The sequence below is a fragment of the Larimichthys crocea genome, unplaced genomic scaffold (assembly GCF_000972845.2).
Source record: "Larimichthys crocea isolate SSNF unplaced genomic scaffold, L_crocea_2.0 scaffold388, whole genome shotgun sequence".
Lineage (NCBI taxonomy): Eukaryota > Metazoa > Chordata > Actinopteri > Sciaenidae > Larimichthys > Larimichthys crocea.
In genome coordinates this window covers 7,793-21,698 of record NW_020855075.1, presented here as the reverse complement: position 1 = coordinate 21,698, position 13,906 = coordinate 7,793, and the positions used below count along the sequence as shown (strand labels likewise).

Here is a 13,906-nt window from a genome sequence, read left to right as displayed (position 1 = left end):
TAAGTTGCTGCCAAGTGCGCTTCTCCCCCGCCGGATTGCACCTACATGAAATAAATTAATAGGCTCCATTCATGCAATTTGCCCTTCAATAGTTATTGTGATTGCAAAATATTACATTTAAACTTACGCATTGACCCGAGCAGCAATGCTCTCCCATGCCCTCTCCCTCTCTTTAGCAGCCGCTGCAGTGTTGCACTTCTTTCTAAAGACATGCTCATATTCTCCATATGCAGTCATTAATATTTCCAATTCTATTGGGGTGAAAAATGCTGCCCTCTTTCTGTCAGTTTCCATGTTCAATCATCGAATCTGGGCTCCATTGATGCTGGCTTTATATGTCTGTGGAGCTCAAGTTTAACTCCAGGTTAAACTACTCTGAGTTGATTAAACTAACTCAAATCAGCTGTTGTGAAACCGAAAAAACTCAGAGTTTCCTATCTCAGAGTAGATCAACTCAGAGTTCAGGATTTGACTCAGAGTTTGTTGAACCTGCTTTGTGAAACAGACCCCCAGAGTCCCTTCAAAATAAAAGCCCATTAAAAAGGCAATGATGACACAGTTTGTTGTATTAATACTGGATTTGTTGAGCAGTGTCAATAATAATGTATGGGGGCCAATGGGGCCAGAGTCAGGCACACTCAAACTTTCTTTAGAAATTTTTCTAGTTGTTTTTGAATTTTGTGGGAGTAAGTGAGGGGGTGGGGGAGGGGTGGTGCTCAGCGAGAGAGAGCAGAGTGAAGTTGGGTACGACCTGGACAGAGGGAGAGGAGAAATAAAAGCAAACTGGCGGCTCAAATGTATAGTCATTTTAATACAAAATAGACTATATTGATATAAATTATATGGTTTCATGCTATATCACGTTTGAAAATATATCTATATAGATTAAAATATCAATATATCACCTGACCTGAGCTTGCTGTTCTAAACATGCCTCTGTTCATTTTGAACTGACCGTGGCAAGACGTCATTCTTAACGCGAATCGAAAATTACCGAGGTTTTTTGCTTTTTCGGGCGTTCGTGCGCCCCCCACGGAGAATGCGCCCTGGGCGGCCGCCCACATTGCCCATAGCTAGGATGTATCTTCACATTCTCTTTCCCTCTCCCTCCTCTCTCTCTCTCTCTCTCTCTCTTCACCATCTGTAAACTTACATGTCTCATTAATGCATGTTACTAACTAAACTTCTTCCCTGGAGTTTCTGTGCTCTGTCGTCCAGCAGGTTCTCGTGGATCGTGGCTGCTGTTGTGGTCCTGCATGACGTCCACTACATATATTATTACTGTCATTATTGCTACCATATCTGCTACTGTGGTCATTTTATCATTCATTGTGATTCATTGTCATTTTATCAGTCATTGTAATCGTACAATATGTTTGTGTTAATTTGTCCATTGCACGTCTGTCCGTCCTGGGAGAGGGATCCCTCCTCTGTGGCTCTTCCTGAGGTTTCTTCCACATTTTTTCCCTGTTAAAGGTTTTTTGTGGGCAAGTTTTTCCTCACTGGAACCGAGGGTCTAAGGACAGAGGGTGTCACTCCCTGTACAGATTGTAAAGCCCTCTGAGGCAAATGTACTTTGTGACTTTGGGCTACACAAATAAAATCTGATATGATTTGATTTGATTTGTTCTTGCCACGGCTTCTAAAACTTCAGCCTCTGCATTAGCGGCAGCAGCTGCCTTTTCAAGTTCTAGTGCTTCTAAGTCTGCTTCCAGTGAAGCCTTTTCCAAATCTAATTTTGCTTTCTGCTTCTTCAATTCCAACTCCTTTTGTGCGAACGTAACCCTTGTGCAAGTGGCTTCAGCTGTAGCTCTGGCCTTAGCAGTGGTGCTAACCACTGAAAATTTGGAAGAAGACGTGCACCTGGAGCTGGACTTCGATGATGCCTTTTCATACTTTTGTGTTGTCTGGGCTTCCATAACTGCAGTATGACAGTATGGCTTTTCGCTGTACTGCTCTCTTCATGTGTTATACTTCTCAAGTGTTACTTTAGATAAACAACCAGCCAAACTCATTTTCAAGAGCCAGGAAGTGAGCGTGCTTGCTCCTTTAATGACTTTGAACACAGCAGGTAAGTCAGGATGACAACATTGAATTGGAGTGAAACTATAACAAAGATACAAAAATGACTTAATAAACTGTTATGTGAACAACAGGTTCAGACGATCGTTACATGCTGTTGTGTTTTTCTCACCATTTACACTCTTACTCCTTATTTCCTGTGTCTTTTTAACATATAAAATATATTCAAGGCAGAACACTGTTTGTGTTCTGTGTTTCATCTGCATCTTGTTTCAGGAAAATAGAGCCCCAAATGTTGGAGCTTTGGAAAAATTGTATTTTAATTAAAAATGTACGTCTCTTACAAAACATTATGAAGCAGGCAAAATATTTATTGCATTTTTTATGATTAGAAGAGTAAAATCAGGTATTAATACTAACCCAACACACAGTTAACACATATTTAGTTACAAATGAATGAGTTTTAATCTCTTGTACCTTTAATCCCTTGTGATGACATTGTATGCATGCATGTGTTTATATAATGTCAAATGTCTTTGATTTATGCAAAAATGATAGTAAATCCAATCCTTACTGAGTTAGAATCATCATTTTGTCCTGTGTGATCATGTTTTTCTATAACTTTGAAAAACCATATTGCCACACATACATACATGATGCAAATCACCAAATACCTACATTATACATGACGCCACAACTTTACTGATAAAGATTTACTACTTGGATGATATGCCCTATTTGACTTTGATGACAGCAATACATTTAAATAGTTGGAAAGGGTCATGTTTACCATTCTGTTCATCAGACTTTGCTGTCATCTTCAAAGTGGAATGTTTTCATATTGTTTCTTGATGTAGGATTTCAGCTGCTCATCAAGTCAATCATGATACCAACCTGTTGCCAGTCATTCATTGTGAGATTTTCTTTACAGTTCTCTTTTTTTCAGCATTTCACAACTTTTCCAGTCCAGTCCCACTGTCCAACAACATCAAAATCAAAATAGGTATATCAAATCCAAAAACAAAAACATCAGATTTTTCAGTTTCAACATTTGAGAAGTTGTCCGTGTGCTATTTTCAATTAAATATAGAGTTTAAATGTTTGTATTTGTGTTGTTATTTACATTTTACACAATGTGGAAATTTTTTGGAAACAGGGCAATTATCAGGCAGCAACATAAAAGATCAGGTTGTATTATGAAAAACCCAGTGTTTCTGAAGTTTGACTCACACTCTGGACTAAAAGGCAGGTTATGTCACTCTCTGCTGCACGGATATTAGCATTTCTTTTAAAAATTCTCTTACAAATCCCCAAACTTTATAGGGGTGAAATAAAAAATAAATCACTGTAGTGCCCATTTAATATTTTTCTCGACTGTCTTGAATATCTGTAGTTGGACTTCAAAATGTTGTATCCTCCTATATTAAAATGGCACATCTGCAACCAGACAGGATTCATGCTGATGATTTTGCCAACTCAAAAGTGAGTACTGTTTCCAGTAATTACATAGTGAAAAACTGTGACAAGGCAACAGTGGAGTAAAATGGAGCATAGTAATGTAATGTGTAATGTAATGTACACCATTTTGAATCTGTCTTTTAGTCAACTATTCATTGGCCTTGATATACATACGTTTCAGAATTCCATCTCAGATAAGTATTTATGTTATGTTAAGTTCATCTGCCAATGTGTGGTAAGAGCAATCCATAACAAAGATGTGTAAATTATTCTGTCCACTTTATCAACTTCATCTTGTCGTCATTTGTCATCCCAAGTATCCTACATCCACAATTTTGTCAGATGTTTGTGTGTTGGACCCATAAACTGCTTCCAGCTTCACTCCTGAAACACACAATAAAATTAATCCATTAAAACAGGGTTCTTTGGCACATAAAGCAAATATCTAATGGTAACCATTAAATGAAAAAGTTCAATTCAATTCAATTTTATTTATGTAGTGCCATATCATCAAACAAAAGTTATCTCATGACACATTTCATACAGAGCAGGTCTACACCATACTCTTTATATTATTATTTACAGAGACCAACAATTCCACTATAGTTGCTTGAACTCCAGTGATTAGGCAGTGCATACACATCATGTTGTGATACTAGTGGTTATTCAGTATTAATAGTATTGATTTAATTTCATACAGTACATTACAACAAAATTAAATATATTATAAAAATGTATTACAGTGGTCCCTCGTTTATCGCAGGGGATACGTTCTAAAAATAATAATAATAATAAGTATTACAATTATTATAAATGTTTTAAGGCCGTAAAACCCCTAACCACACACGTTTATACATCTTTTTACACGCATTTTGTACAGTACTCCCTTAGTTAATCAGGACGCAGAACACATGTGCGGTTCTCACTTAGCCAATTTAGGTCGCAGAACACAATGCGCATTCATACTGTACAGTACGCTGTAAAAAGAAGCATGCAAAATTACACTGAAACAAAATCTGCGAAACAGCGAGTCCACGAAAAGTGAACCGCGATATAGCGAGGGACGACTCTATACAGTATAGACATGAATGTGTACATTCATACCGAATGAATGCTGTGTTGTTTATTCTGAGGTGGTTAATGTGTTAACGTTAATGTGAGGTGTATACAGTGTAATTGTTCCATGTGAAAGAAAACTGGTAAGTAGGCAGGTAGGTAGTAGCAGTATACTATGAAGTGGCTCTACAAATGATCAGAATTAAGAACACAGATCAATACCAGCATACTACATATGCTTATAAGGACTGAAATCATGACTATTCACAGTTATGATATGATATGAGAGAGTCAATGGGTTAATGTTGACCCATGTTTTACCATGTGTCTGATCTGGATAAACATTAACTTTGTTGATCCACTTAACTCGCTTGCTGTGTTGAGCGAGCATAAAAGTTGTTAAGCTCATCTAACAACAAGCCATCACTGTTTGGTGGTCCTACCAGCCTGCGTATCACCAGATCTAACAGCATTACATTTAATTATTTAGCTGACACTTTTATCCAAAGCGACTTACAGAAAAGGGAACAATCATGGTATAGTGTGATAAGAAGCATTAGTGCAGCAATGAGTGATAGTGACAATTCTTAAGGAGTAGATTTGTCATGTAGTGCTAGGAGAAGGTATTCTCTGAAGAGCTAGGTCTTCAGGAGTTTTTTAAAGGTAGAGAGGGACTCCCTTGCTCTGGTAGAAACTGGTAGTGCATTCCACCAACGGGGAACAACAAACAAAAGCATTGCTTTTAGCAAGAGGTAGACCTCTTGCTTCATTCATGGCTTCTGGTAATTGAACGTCATGATCTGTTTATGGGTGGTGACACTGTCGATGTTGGTGTTTATTTTGTCAAAAACAGAAAAGGCATAGGTATCAACGTCCATGTGTGAACCCAGCATGGCCTGAGTGGCAAACACACTGCAGTCTGTGTTTTCAAACCAGGATCTTGTCTCCTCTGGTTGGAGATGTCAAACTCTGATAATTTTACGGACTTAAGTCTTTCTGAGTCAGTCACTAAACAGATTCGGATATTACGAGTCAGTTAGTCAGAACATATAAATTCTACCAGTGAAACAGAAGCGCCACTGTCTTGGACTACAAATAGGCTAAATAAATTTAAATTTGAAAACTGCTCTACAAGGAGGGCAGTCTACTGTTTGTGCATTTGAACTTTTGAAGCAGGAAATAAAACTTTGCATTTTAATCTTATTTAAAAATCTAACTATTAGACTGTAAGTAGTTACAAATGTATATATTTATTTATCTGTGCTGGCATTATATTCAACTAACACACATGCATTGCTTGTGAGTAAGCTACTAGGTTAAATGCCACTTCAGACACCAATCCCTGAAATCCATCCAAGTCTGGATCTGCCTTGTTTCATCATAATAGCAGGATTTCTTGCAGCTACTTAGGCAAATGGACTGGGACATGTTGTAATGAAATTGTACAGGTTAAAATGATGCAATTATCATTTTAATTTGTATATGTGGCCTGGTATTAGGCAGGTGTGGAACAGTAAGGATCCAGGTTAATGGAGACTACAGACTTGTTAATTTTGGGTAAGTTAGAGGATCTGGGTGAATGATTCGGAAGAATCGTGATTTATAACAACAACTTTTGTTGTTTGCTAATGGCAGAATGCAGTTCTTCCATGGCATGTTTAGCATTAGCATAACAGGGGAATATGTGCTGCATTCACAACAGTAGATGTAAACTCCCTGGGCAGATAGAAAGGTCCACACTTAATGAGATGAGAAACTCTAGGTTAGCAGAGAAATGCCACAATGTAAACATTCTGAGAAACATGGTTGTAGAATGCTCATGCAGATTAAGGCATTAATGAGTGATCTGTAATGACTAATCAAGCATCCGCCTGTGGGTTTGTCAGCACAAGTGATATCTTTTAGCACTAGAAAGTTATTCCAAAAGAAGGCCTGTTCAGCCAGTGTAACATACAAAATATACTTTAAAGTCATGCCATGAATTTGTGTATAGCTGGAAAAATCACTTGGATTATTGTTATGCCAACAATAGCCCCTTAGATTATGTGTACATATATCCAGTATACTTATCCAGCAGTACTACTGCAACTACAATGTGAGCAGGGACAACTCAAGAATATTTTTCCTAGAACTGGAACCTGATTGGACAAATAAAATGTTGTCAATGTCCATACTGATATCTGTACTGCTGTTTGTGTGACCTCAGACCACAATCAGCCACACACACACACACACACACACACACACACACACACACACTTCACCCCCAACCCTCTGTCTTTCCACCAGCTGCTGCTGTCTGACAGGCTGATGATGACTGTGTTTTTTCCCTTCCTTGTTTCAAAGTATGCTGGAGCAGATGGCCTGGAGAGGCAGAGTGGGGGAATGTGTTGGAGAGGCTGCTGGGGAATGTGCCAAGTGTGTGTGTGTGTGTGTGTGTGTGTGTGTGTGTGTGTGTGGTTTCAATTCGCGTGCCTTCTCACTGCCCTCTGCCCTTCATGGCGCCAGCTCCACTTCCCCTCCACTCTAAACATCTGGTGTCTGGGACTTCGAGAACACACAAAACACACACACACACACACACACACACACACACACACACACACACACACACACACACAAATGCCGGCATGCACACAGGGAAGGCAAGCAAACAGGGAAAAAGCTCTGAGCACGTTTACATTTGAAAGAGCAATAGCTCTTAGTGTGAAGCTGGATGTGAGAGCTGTACAATGTGACTGTGTCTCATAAAATGAAAACCTTTGAAATGAATCTAGTTAGTTTAACCATAATTTGTTGAAACGGTGAAACAGTGAAGCTGAGCTAGAGCAGACTGTGGAAGACTTTGCAGTGCACAAAACTCACAGAATGTCTTTAAAGGAGGTGAGTACTACACAGAGTACAACCACAATGTTGCCAAGCAGCATAGTGTGTGTAGGCATGCGTGCATGCATGCGTGTGTGTGTGTTGTTTATACATTTGTGTCGGTTATTATATACACACATTTTAATTTGTGTAGCCTAATAATTCTTGTTACATTTCGTTTCCATTTTTTTAGTCTTTTTAAATTCTCTTTTGTCCTTCCTGGTTAGTTCTAGTGAGGCCATTCTAAATCATTTAATGTCCAGAATAGCCTGTATGGAAATGACTGCACCAAACCAAAACCTGTTTTAGTGTTCATATGGACACCTGGGTATTTTTTCAAAAAAGACTTAAAAAGCAAATATACAGAAGATATAATACAAAAATGATGACAAATTGAAAAGATTCACAATAGATAATGCCAATGCATATTCATGAAACCTATAGGTACCACTGCTGCTTCATTTCAGGTTTAAGAATATAATCTGAGAGTGTATAAGAGTACACATCTGCCTTCTTCATCTGCCTAAATCAATCAAAGTTTACTCTTAACAAGGGGAGGATTACCTGTACTATAATGATTCACATGGTACATTGAAGAGAATGTACATTTCCACAGAGCTTATTCCATGAGTAAACAACAACGTTCCTCCTTGTCATTCACTGATTAATTCATTAATGACTAATTAAGACAATATACTGAATTAATCAAGACAGCATTTTAAGTCAAGGACTGTGTGGTCACAGCAAGGCTTCTTATATTGATCAAATATAATTATAAATCAGGGAAAATTAGAAATAAAGATCTTGATCTTTGAATGAGTGTAGTCTCACCTTCCTCTTTTTGCTTCTGCCCTCTGCCTGCAGGGTTCTGGTACACTGTTCTACACACTGAGAGAAGCTCAGATTGTTGTGGTCTGTACTGTAGTCCAGCTCAGCCAATTGAGCCAGAGACAGGATGTAGTTGCAGGCTATACGTAATATTGCCAGCTTGGAAAGCTTCTGCCCATAGGAATAACATGGCACCTGGAGAGAGAAATAAATGGAGTGAGCTGGGCAGAAGTTTTTTTTACGTGATCTGATCTGCATGCTGCCATTTAACTGTAATGGAAAAAAAGGAGAAGAATGATGGAAGACCTGTGGAAACCAGATAAACCTGTCGGTAAAAACACATGCAAAAAACAACAGCTTTTAAACTAAACCAGAGCAAATTAGATTTATTTAAATGTGATTTATTTATTTATGTAGTTTAATTCCAGGGGATGTTTAATGCTTTTCACATAAAAAACATATGTATACAGTACCAATGCATGTTCATCAAGACAAGCTCAGTGTTTACCCTGTTTGCTAGTCTGAGATTGTAAATAGAATGAACTACACTGTATATTTTCAGCAGAATAAAGAATTCACCCAAAGCAACAACACAGCTGTTTCGTGTCAATTTTGGATGACAGTGGCACTGGAAAAAGATTTTAAGCAATTGTACAATAATAAAAGATAACAAGCTCAGAACTGAGATTAACCATTTCTACAGCACCTGTTTAGATAACTCATTGATTTAAAAGAAAACTTAAGAAATTATCATTGATTTCAGAAAAACTCTGCTCTGTCTGCTGTAACCATGAACAACATAACCATCATAAATGTTCAGGACAAACAAGAAGTTTTAATGTGGAAATAACTATGCTAGATTTGTTTAACAATACCTTTTTTGTGGGTATATCAACCTTTTTTATTCAATGTTGTGGGAAACAAACTGGACAAATTGGGTGGTAAGATAATTACTGAATGAGTGTGCAGTATTACTTATGTGACTAATACAGTAACAAGTACACCATGAATTTAGCTCAGAAGAATACAGCAGACCCACTGCCCTCTCTATGCTGAATATGCACTTTAACCTTTAGGAGGGCAACTTGCATTTTTCTCACCCAATCTGTCCTATTTAGCCTGGTCACTAGCGTTTGTAGTTCAATGGCCTCTTGTTTGACAGCAGTTAATTTGGTGCGATCAGTGTGGACGGGGGGTCTGACCTGCTTCCTCAGGGCCTCAAATGCAGCACTGATGGTGTGGACACGGGTCCTCTCTCGGGCGTTGGCTAGTAGCCTCCTGGTCTGCTGGATGGCTTTGACCTCAGGAAGACGCCCAGGTCCCTCATCACTCATTCCAACCCGCTTCCTGGGTGATTCCTGAAAGCAGAAGATAAGCTCATTATAGACTACTCCAGAGTAAGTAATTACTTTGTGAATTTTACATTTTTTTCTGAAATAAATAAGACCATGTGGAGCGAGGGGATGGCAGCACAGTGTGAGCATTTTTCCACATTAACATAACAAACAAGCAACAACCTCCGTCACAGTGAAATGGCGCCAACACAGAAGCCCCAAAAACTGCAGTTCCTCAAATGGCCACTTGAGGCTGGCTACAAAACAAATTATCTCCGTAAGCTTATTATTAATAGACCTGACCATGATTAGAAGAGCACTAAAATAAGAAAGGTACAAAAGTACAAATAACAACAGGAATCAAACTTATCTCCAAAGCAATATTCAGTTAGAAGCTACGGAAGTACTGAAAGCTGAACACAGCAAGACTTTTTATTTTTTTTAAAGAGCCTTTTCTGTAGCTACACAGCTGTATAGACAGGGATGAAACTGTAACAGGTTGCAGGATCTCAGCTGCACAACACAGCTATCCCCTGGTGTGGGAGTGTGTCATCATGGCACAGCTTGGCACAACATAGCTTAAGCATACTGGCCCATGGAAAAACCTGTCACATCCAGAAGCCAGCCTTAATTTTCCATTTTGTTTTGAAATTTTGTTAGAAATTAATTATCTCACTGGGCTGGCAGATTTTTTTTTTTAGCAGTAAGATCATAACAGAAACCAGGGAACCAGGAGGCATCATACTGCTTGAAACAGGATAAGACAGGTTAGCCAAGGACTGTTCAATCACAGTTTTAAACTAGTTTCACTCTTGGTTTTCAAAGATATTGGCCAGTTTTTAATTAATTAATTTTAATTAATAGGTAATCAGCATCTTAAAGCCCATTTACTCGGAGGCCTGTAGCTAGCAGTTTAACAGAACAGATTTTATTTTTTATTTACAGAATGGCACATTAGTGTTGATAATTGATGAGCTATTGCCCATCCCTAATTAGCACAGCAGATTAGAAAAATTAGCTCTATGAGAGACAATACGCATTTAATTACAGCTGTACAACAACAATAATTGTGTAACTAATAATTATTGTCATTACTAATCTATTCATGTTGTTTTTTTTTAGTTAATCCATTAATTCATTTATCAAATCAGCCAATCCACACACTGGATGAACAGTCAATACTTTAGAGATTAAATTTAGACCATTAATAGATTATCAAAATTGCTGTTGATTGACCAATTGTTTAGCCGATTAATTGTTTCAACACTTATTTCAAAACATATATATTTCGTAAGTAAAACTCAGAACAGGTTACACACATTCACCTTAGGTGACTGGACCTGGGCCTCCATGTGTTCATGACACTGGGGAGTTCCGGTGACAGGCAGAGCTGCAGTTTGGCCTGACAGAGAGGGCTCCAGGGAAAAGACCTGGTGCCTGGGTGAGAGGCTGTGGCTGCTACTCGTTGATGATGACATAGGGAAAGTGGAGCATAGGCCCAGTTTGAGTCTGTTGGACAGAGGCTGGGAGATGGCAGTGGGCCAGTGGGAGATCTCCGAGCTAGAGAAAGGAGAGGCAGGTAACTGGGACAGTTTGGAAGTGATGGCAGGCACGTTAATGCCAATTCTCATGTCTATGGCACCACTCTGAGCTGGCGCCATGTTGCCTTCTGGTAGTCCGGACAGAATTCCTGTAGTACTGGCCATTGCCTTCTGTGACATCATTAGCTGTCTCTGTAGTGGAGCCAACCTACTGACATTACATCCCTCTGTCTGGCTGTCATCTATCGAGTCCAAATCAGACATGTCCACTGCGTAGGTTTTCATCCTCTCCGGCTCAGGGTTGCTGAAAAGCCTTTTAGGCTCTCGAGACTTCCTTTTGAACTTCTTAGTGCCTGGCACAGTGATCAGCACTGGGTCTTTGTTAATGGATCTATTCCAGGTATTACTCAGTGGATGAGGGTTCTTCATTTTGCAACAATCTAACTCAGCAAGCTAAAGGGAAACAATTTTTAACAATACATTTAATTTAAACTACATTACATACATACATCAACTTTGCTAAATGAAGAACGACTAAATTAACTGAACTCAAATTGAAAGCCTTCACCTTAAGTGTCCAACAAAATGCATTCCACAAAATGAGTCACCTTTTTTTTAATTTCCACATGCTGGACGAAATTCAAAGGAGACACTGACACAACTTCTGATCCCAGTCTATGTGAAACTTTCCAATTTAGGATGTACCCATACATAAGCTGTGTTTAGTAATAATAATCTAAACCCTATCTTCCTGCAAAACCTTTGCAACTAAAAGCTGCCAACTGTGTAACACAAGCTGTTCTACTGCACTGACAGAAGCTGCACAGTTGTGTGTGTGTGTTACTTTAACTTTACAAGCAGGTTTTCTGTGGCTCCACTCTGTCTGCATAGCAGCATCCTGAATAATCCACATTAGAACAAAAAGCTGTGTAACATCTGCTGTTCTGCACGAGTCGTCCCATTGGATCTAGACTTGCAGATTGCTTTTCCTCCGCGTAAAGGTTTTTTTCTGTGTGAGTTGTCCAGAATGAGGGTTACAGTCAAGCCGTCTGAGTGTGGCTCCAGTCAGTCTGCATAGCAGCACTGAGAATAACCCACACTGATACACACACCGTGCATAGATGGGCTGCAGTGGAGCTGCAGCTGCTGAACAGAATAATGGGAACAGCACATGAACAGGATGGCAACTCTTTAGAAGCAAAATCACAAATCCTCACAGACCAGTCACGTTATATAAAACAGCCATGGAACACGTTTTTAAAGCAATTGGGGAGGGCATAATCTCATTTATAAAATTATACAAAAAATTACGAAATGACAGTTAACTGTCAACACGTTCCAAACGCAGACGAACTTAATCTATTCACAATTTAACAATGCTCCAGCACAGCTCCATGGAAAAGTGTCACCTCACAGCAGGCAGCATTAAAGGGGGAAATGTCCTCTACTATTCCAGGATGATAATGTCCCCTTCATGCTGCCCCGATACCGATACATCCCGTAATGAAGCAGGATCCGTTCAAGAAGAGCTCCAGTATCGCGCTGCCGTCACTTTAAGATGTGCAGCGGGATAGGCTGACACTCAGTGAGTTGGCTCCACGGGTTTCATTGGCTACAGTAACTTAGTTGTCATCTAGATATTAATACTGGTTAATTAGCCCACTAGTATATCTGAGTTGACCCCGGTAGTTTTCGGTCTTCTCTTTGTTTCGGGATTCTGCTTCTCCGTTTTTCTGGAAACAACCGCGCGTACAGCGTTCAGCCTGCCGTCAGAAGACAGAACAGATAGCTAAACGTTACAGAGGGAGCAAAGGGGGCTAACTGTGCTGGCGTCAGTCTGGCTGGAGCTGTGTGTGTGTGTGTGTGTGTGTGTGTGTGTGTGTGAGAGAGAGACAGAGACAGAGAGAGAGAGAGAGAGAAAGTGTTTAACAAACGCTGTCAGAAGGTTAGCGAACGTTTCGTAATGATTGTTCAGTAAAGTTGGTTTCCGGGACCGAGAATGTTTATAGCCTACTTGATAAAAAAAAAAACGGTTCACGACAGCCATCACCAGCCAAGCTATGCGGTCAGTCCTCATCTCAATTCACCCACTGTTCATTGCTGCGGCAACAGTGCCATTTGACCGCACCAGGCGTCCCTTTGCCAGCCTTAACTTCTTTCAGGTCGGTGGGGAAACCTCCAAGTAATAAATGGCAGATACAGCGCTTTAGTGACACAGTGACACTTTTATCAAATACACTAACAATCACTAACACTGCTACCAATGGCACCATATTGCATACTAAATACCAGATGTACATTTAAAGGAACACTGAGTAACTTTATGAGTAACACTGGCACCTAGTGGTTAAAATGGGTTTTGCAGTTGAAATTCATAATATTGGACAGTCGTCTCCCCCCACCCCCTCCTGCCCAGACTCTAATCTCACACAGATTGCCAGATTAAAGACACTGAACCTTCATGAGCGCAGTATGGTTTATTTCATGTGCCACTTCTTACTTTTAAGTCAGACTTCAGTCTGAGCTGCAGGAGTTTAATTTGGTTTGTGGCCATTTGTTTAAGAAAGAGAGAGAAAGAAAGAAACAGGCAGACAGAGAGAAAGAACTGACAGAGAAATAAAACATTACTTTCTAATTGTTTCACAGTGTTTATGTTCAGCAATAGACAGTAAAAAATAAAAAAGGAGGTCATCTCCACCTACAGGTTCTGAAGAGCCATTTGAAGCCTCAGTGTGTGTGCTCTGGTCATTACTGTCTTGGCAGTGGCTGACTACCTAACTTGAGCTAATCCAAAAATAGGCA

General features: G+C 39.5%; 1 protein-coding gene across 2 annotated transcripts; it reads right to left on the bottom strand.

The window, feature by feature from the left end:
• Positions 1-2,468: 2,468 nt before the first annotated feature.
• atoh8 (atonal bHLH transcription factor 8) lies at positions 2,469-12,937 on the bottom strand. 2 transcript variants are annotated; one of them, XM_010753324.3, is made up of 4 exons: positions 10,883-12,937; positions 9,432-9,587; positions 8,233-8,424; positions 2,469-3,864 (listed from the first exon to the last, which is right to left on the bottom strand). In XM_010753324.3, exons 1-4 carry the CDS (start codon positions 11,531-11,533, stop codon positions 3,859-3,861), a joined length of 1,005 nt encoding a protein of 334 aa, XP_010751626.1. In that variant the 5' UTR covers positions 11,534-12,937; the 3' UTR covers positions 2,469-3,858. The 2 variants fall into 2 exon arrangements, with proteins under 2 accessions (XP_010751626.1, XP_010751627.1); XM_010753325.3 differs by having other exon boundaries at positions 10,889-12,937.
• Between the last annotated feature and the right edge of the window lie 969 nt (positions 12,938-13,906).

Coding starts and splice junctions, on each gene's coding strand:
- atoh8 (XM_010753324.3), bottom strand. CDS start 11,533: ATGAAGAACCCTCATCCACTGAGTAATACCTGGAATAGATCCATTAAC. Junction 9,588..10,882: donor TCCAGTCACCTAAGGTGAAT/GTGTGTAACCTG, acceptor TTCTGCTTTCAG/GAATCACCCAGGAAGCGGGT. Junction 8,425..9,431: donor TTGAGGCCCTGAGGAAGCAG/GTCAGACCCCCC, acceptor TTCTCTCTCCAG/GTGCCATGTTATTCCTATGG.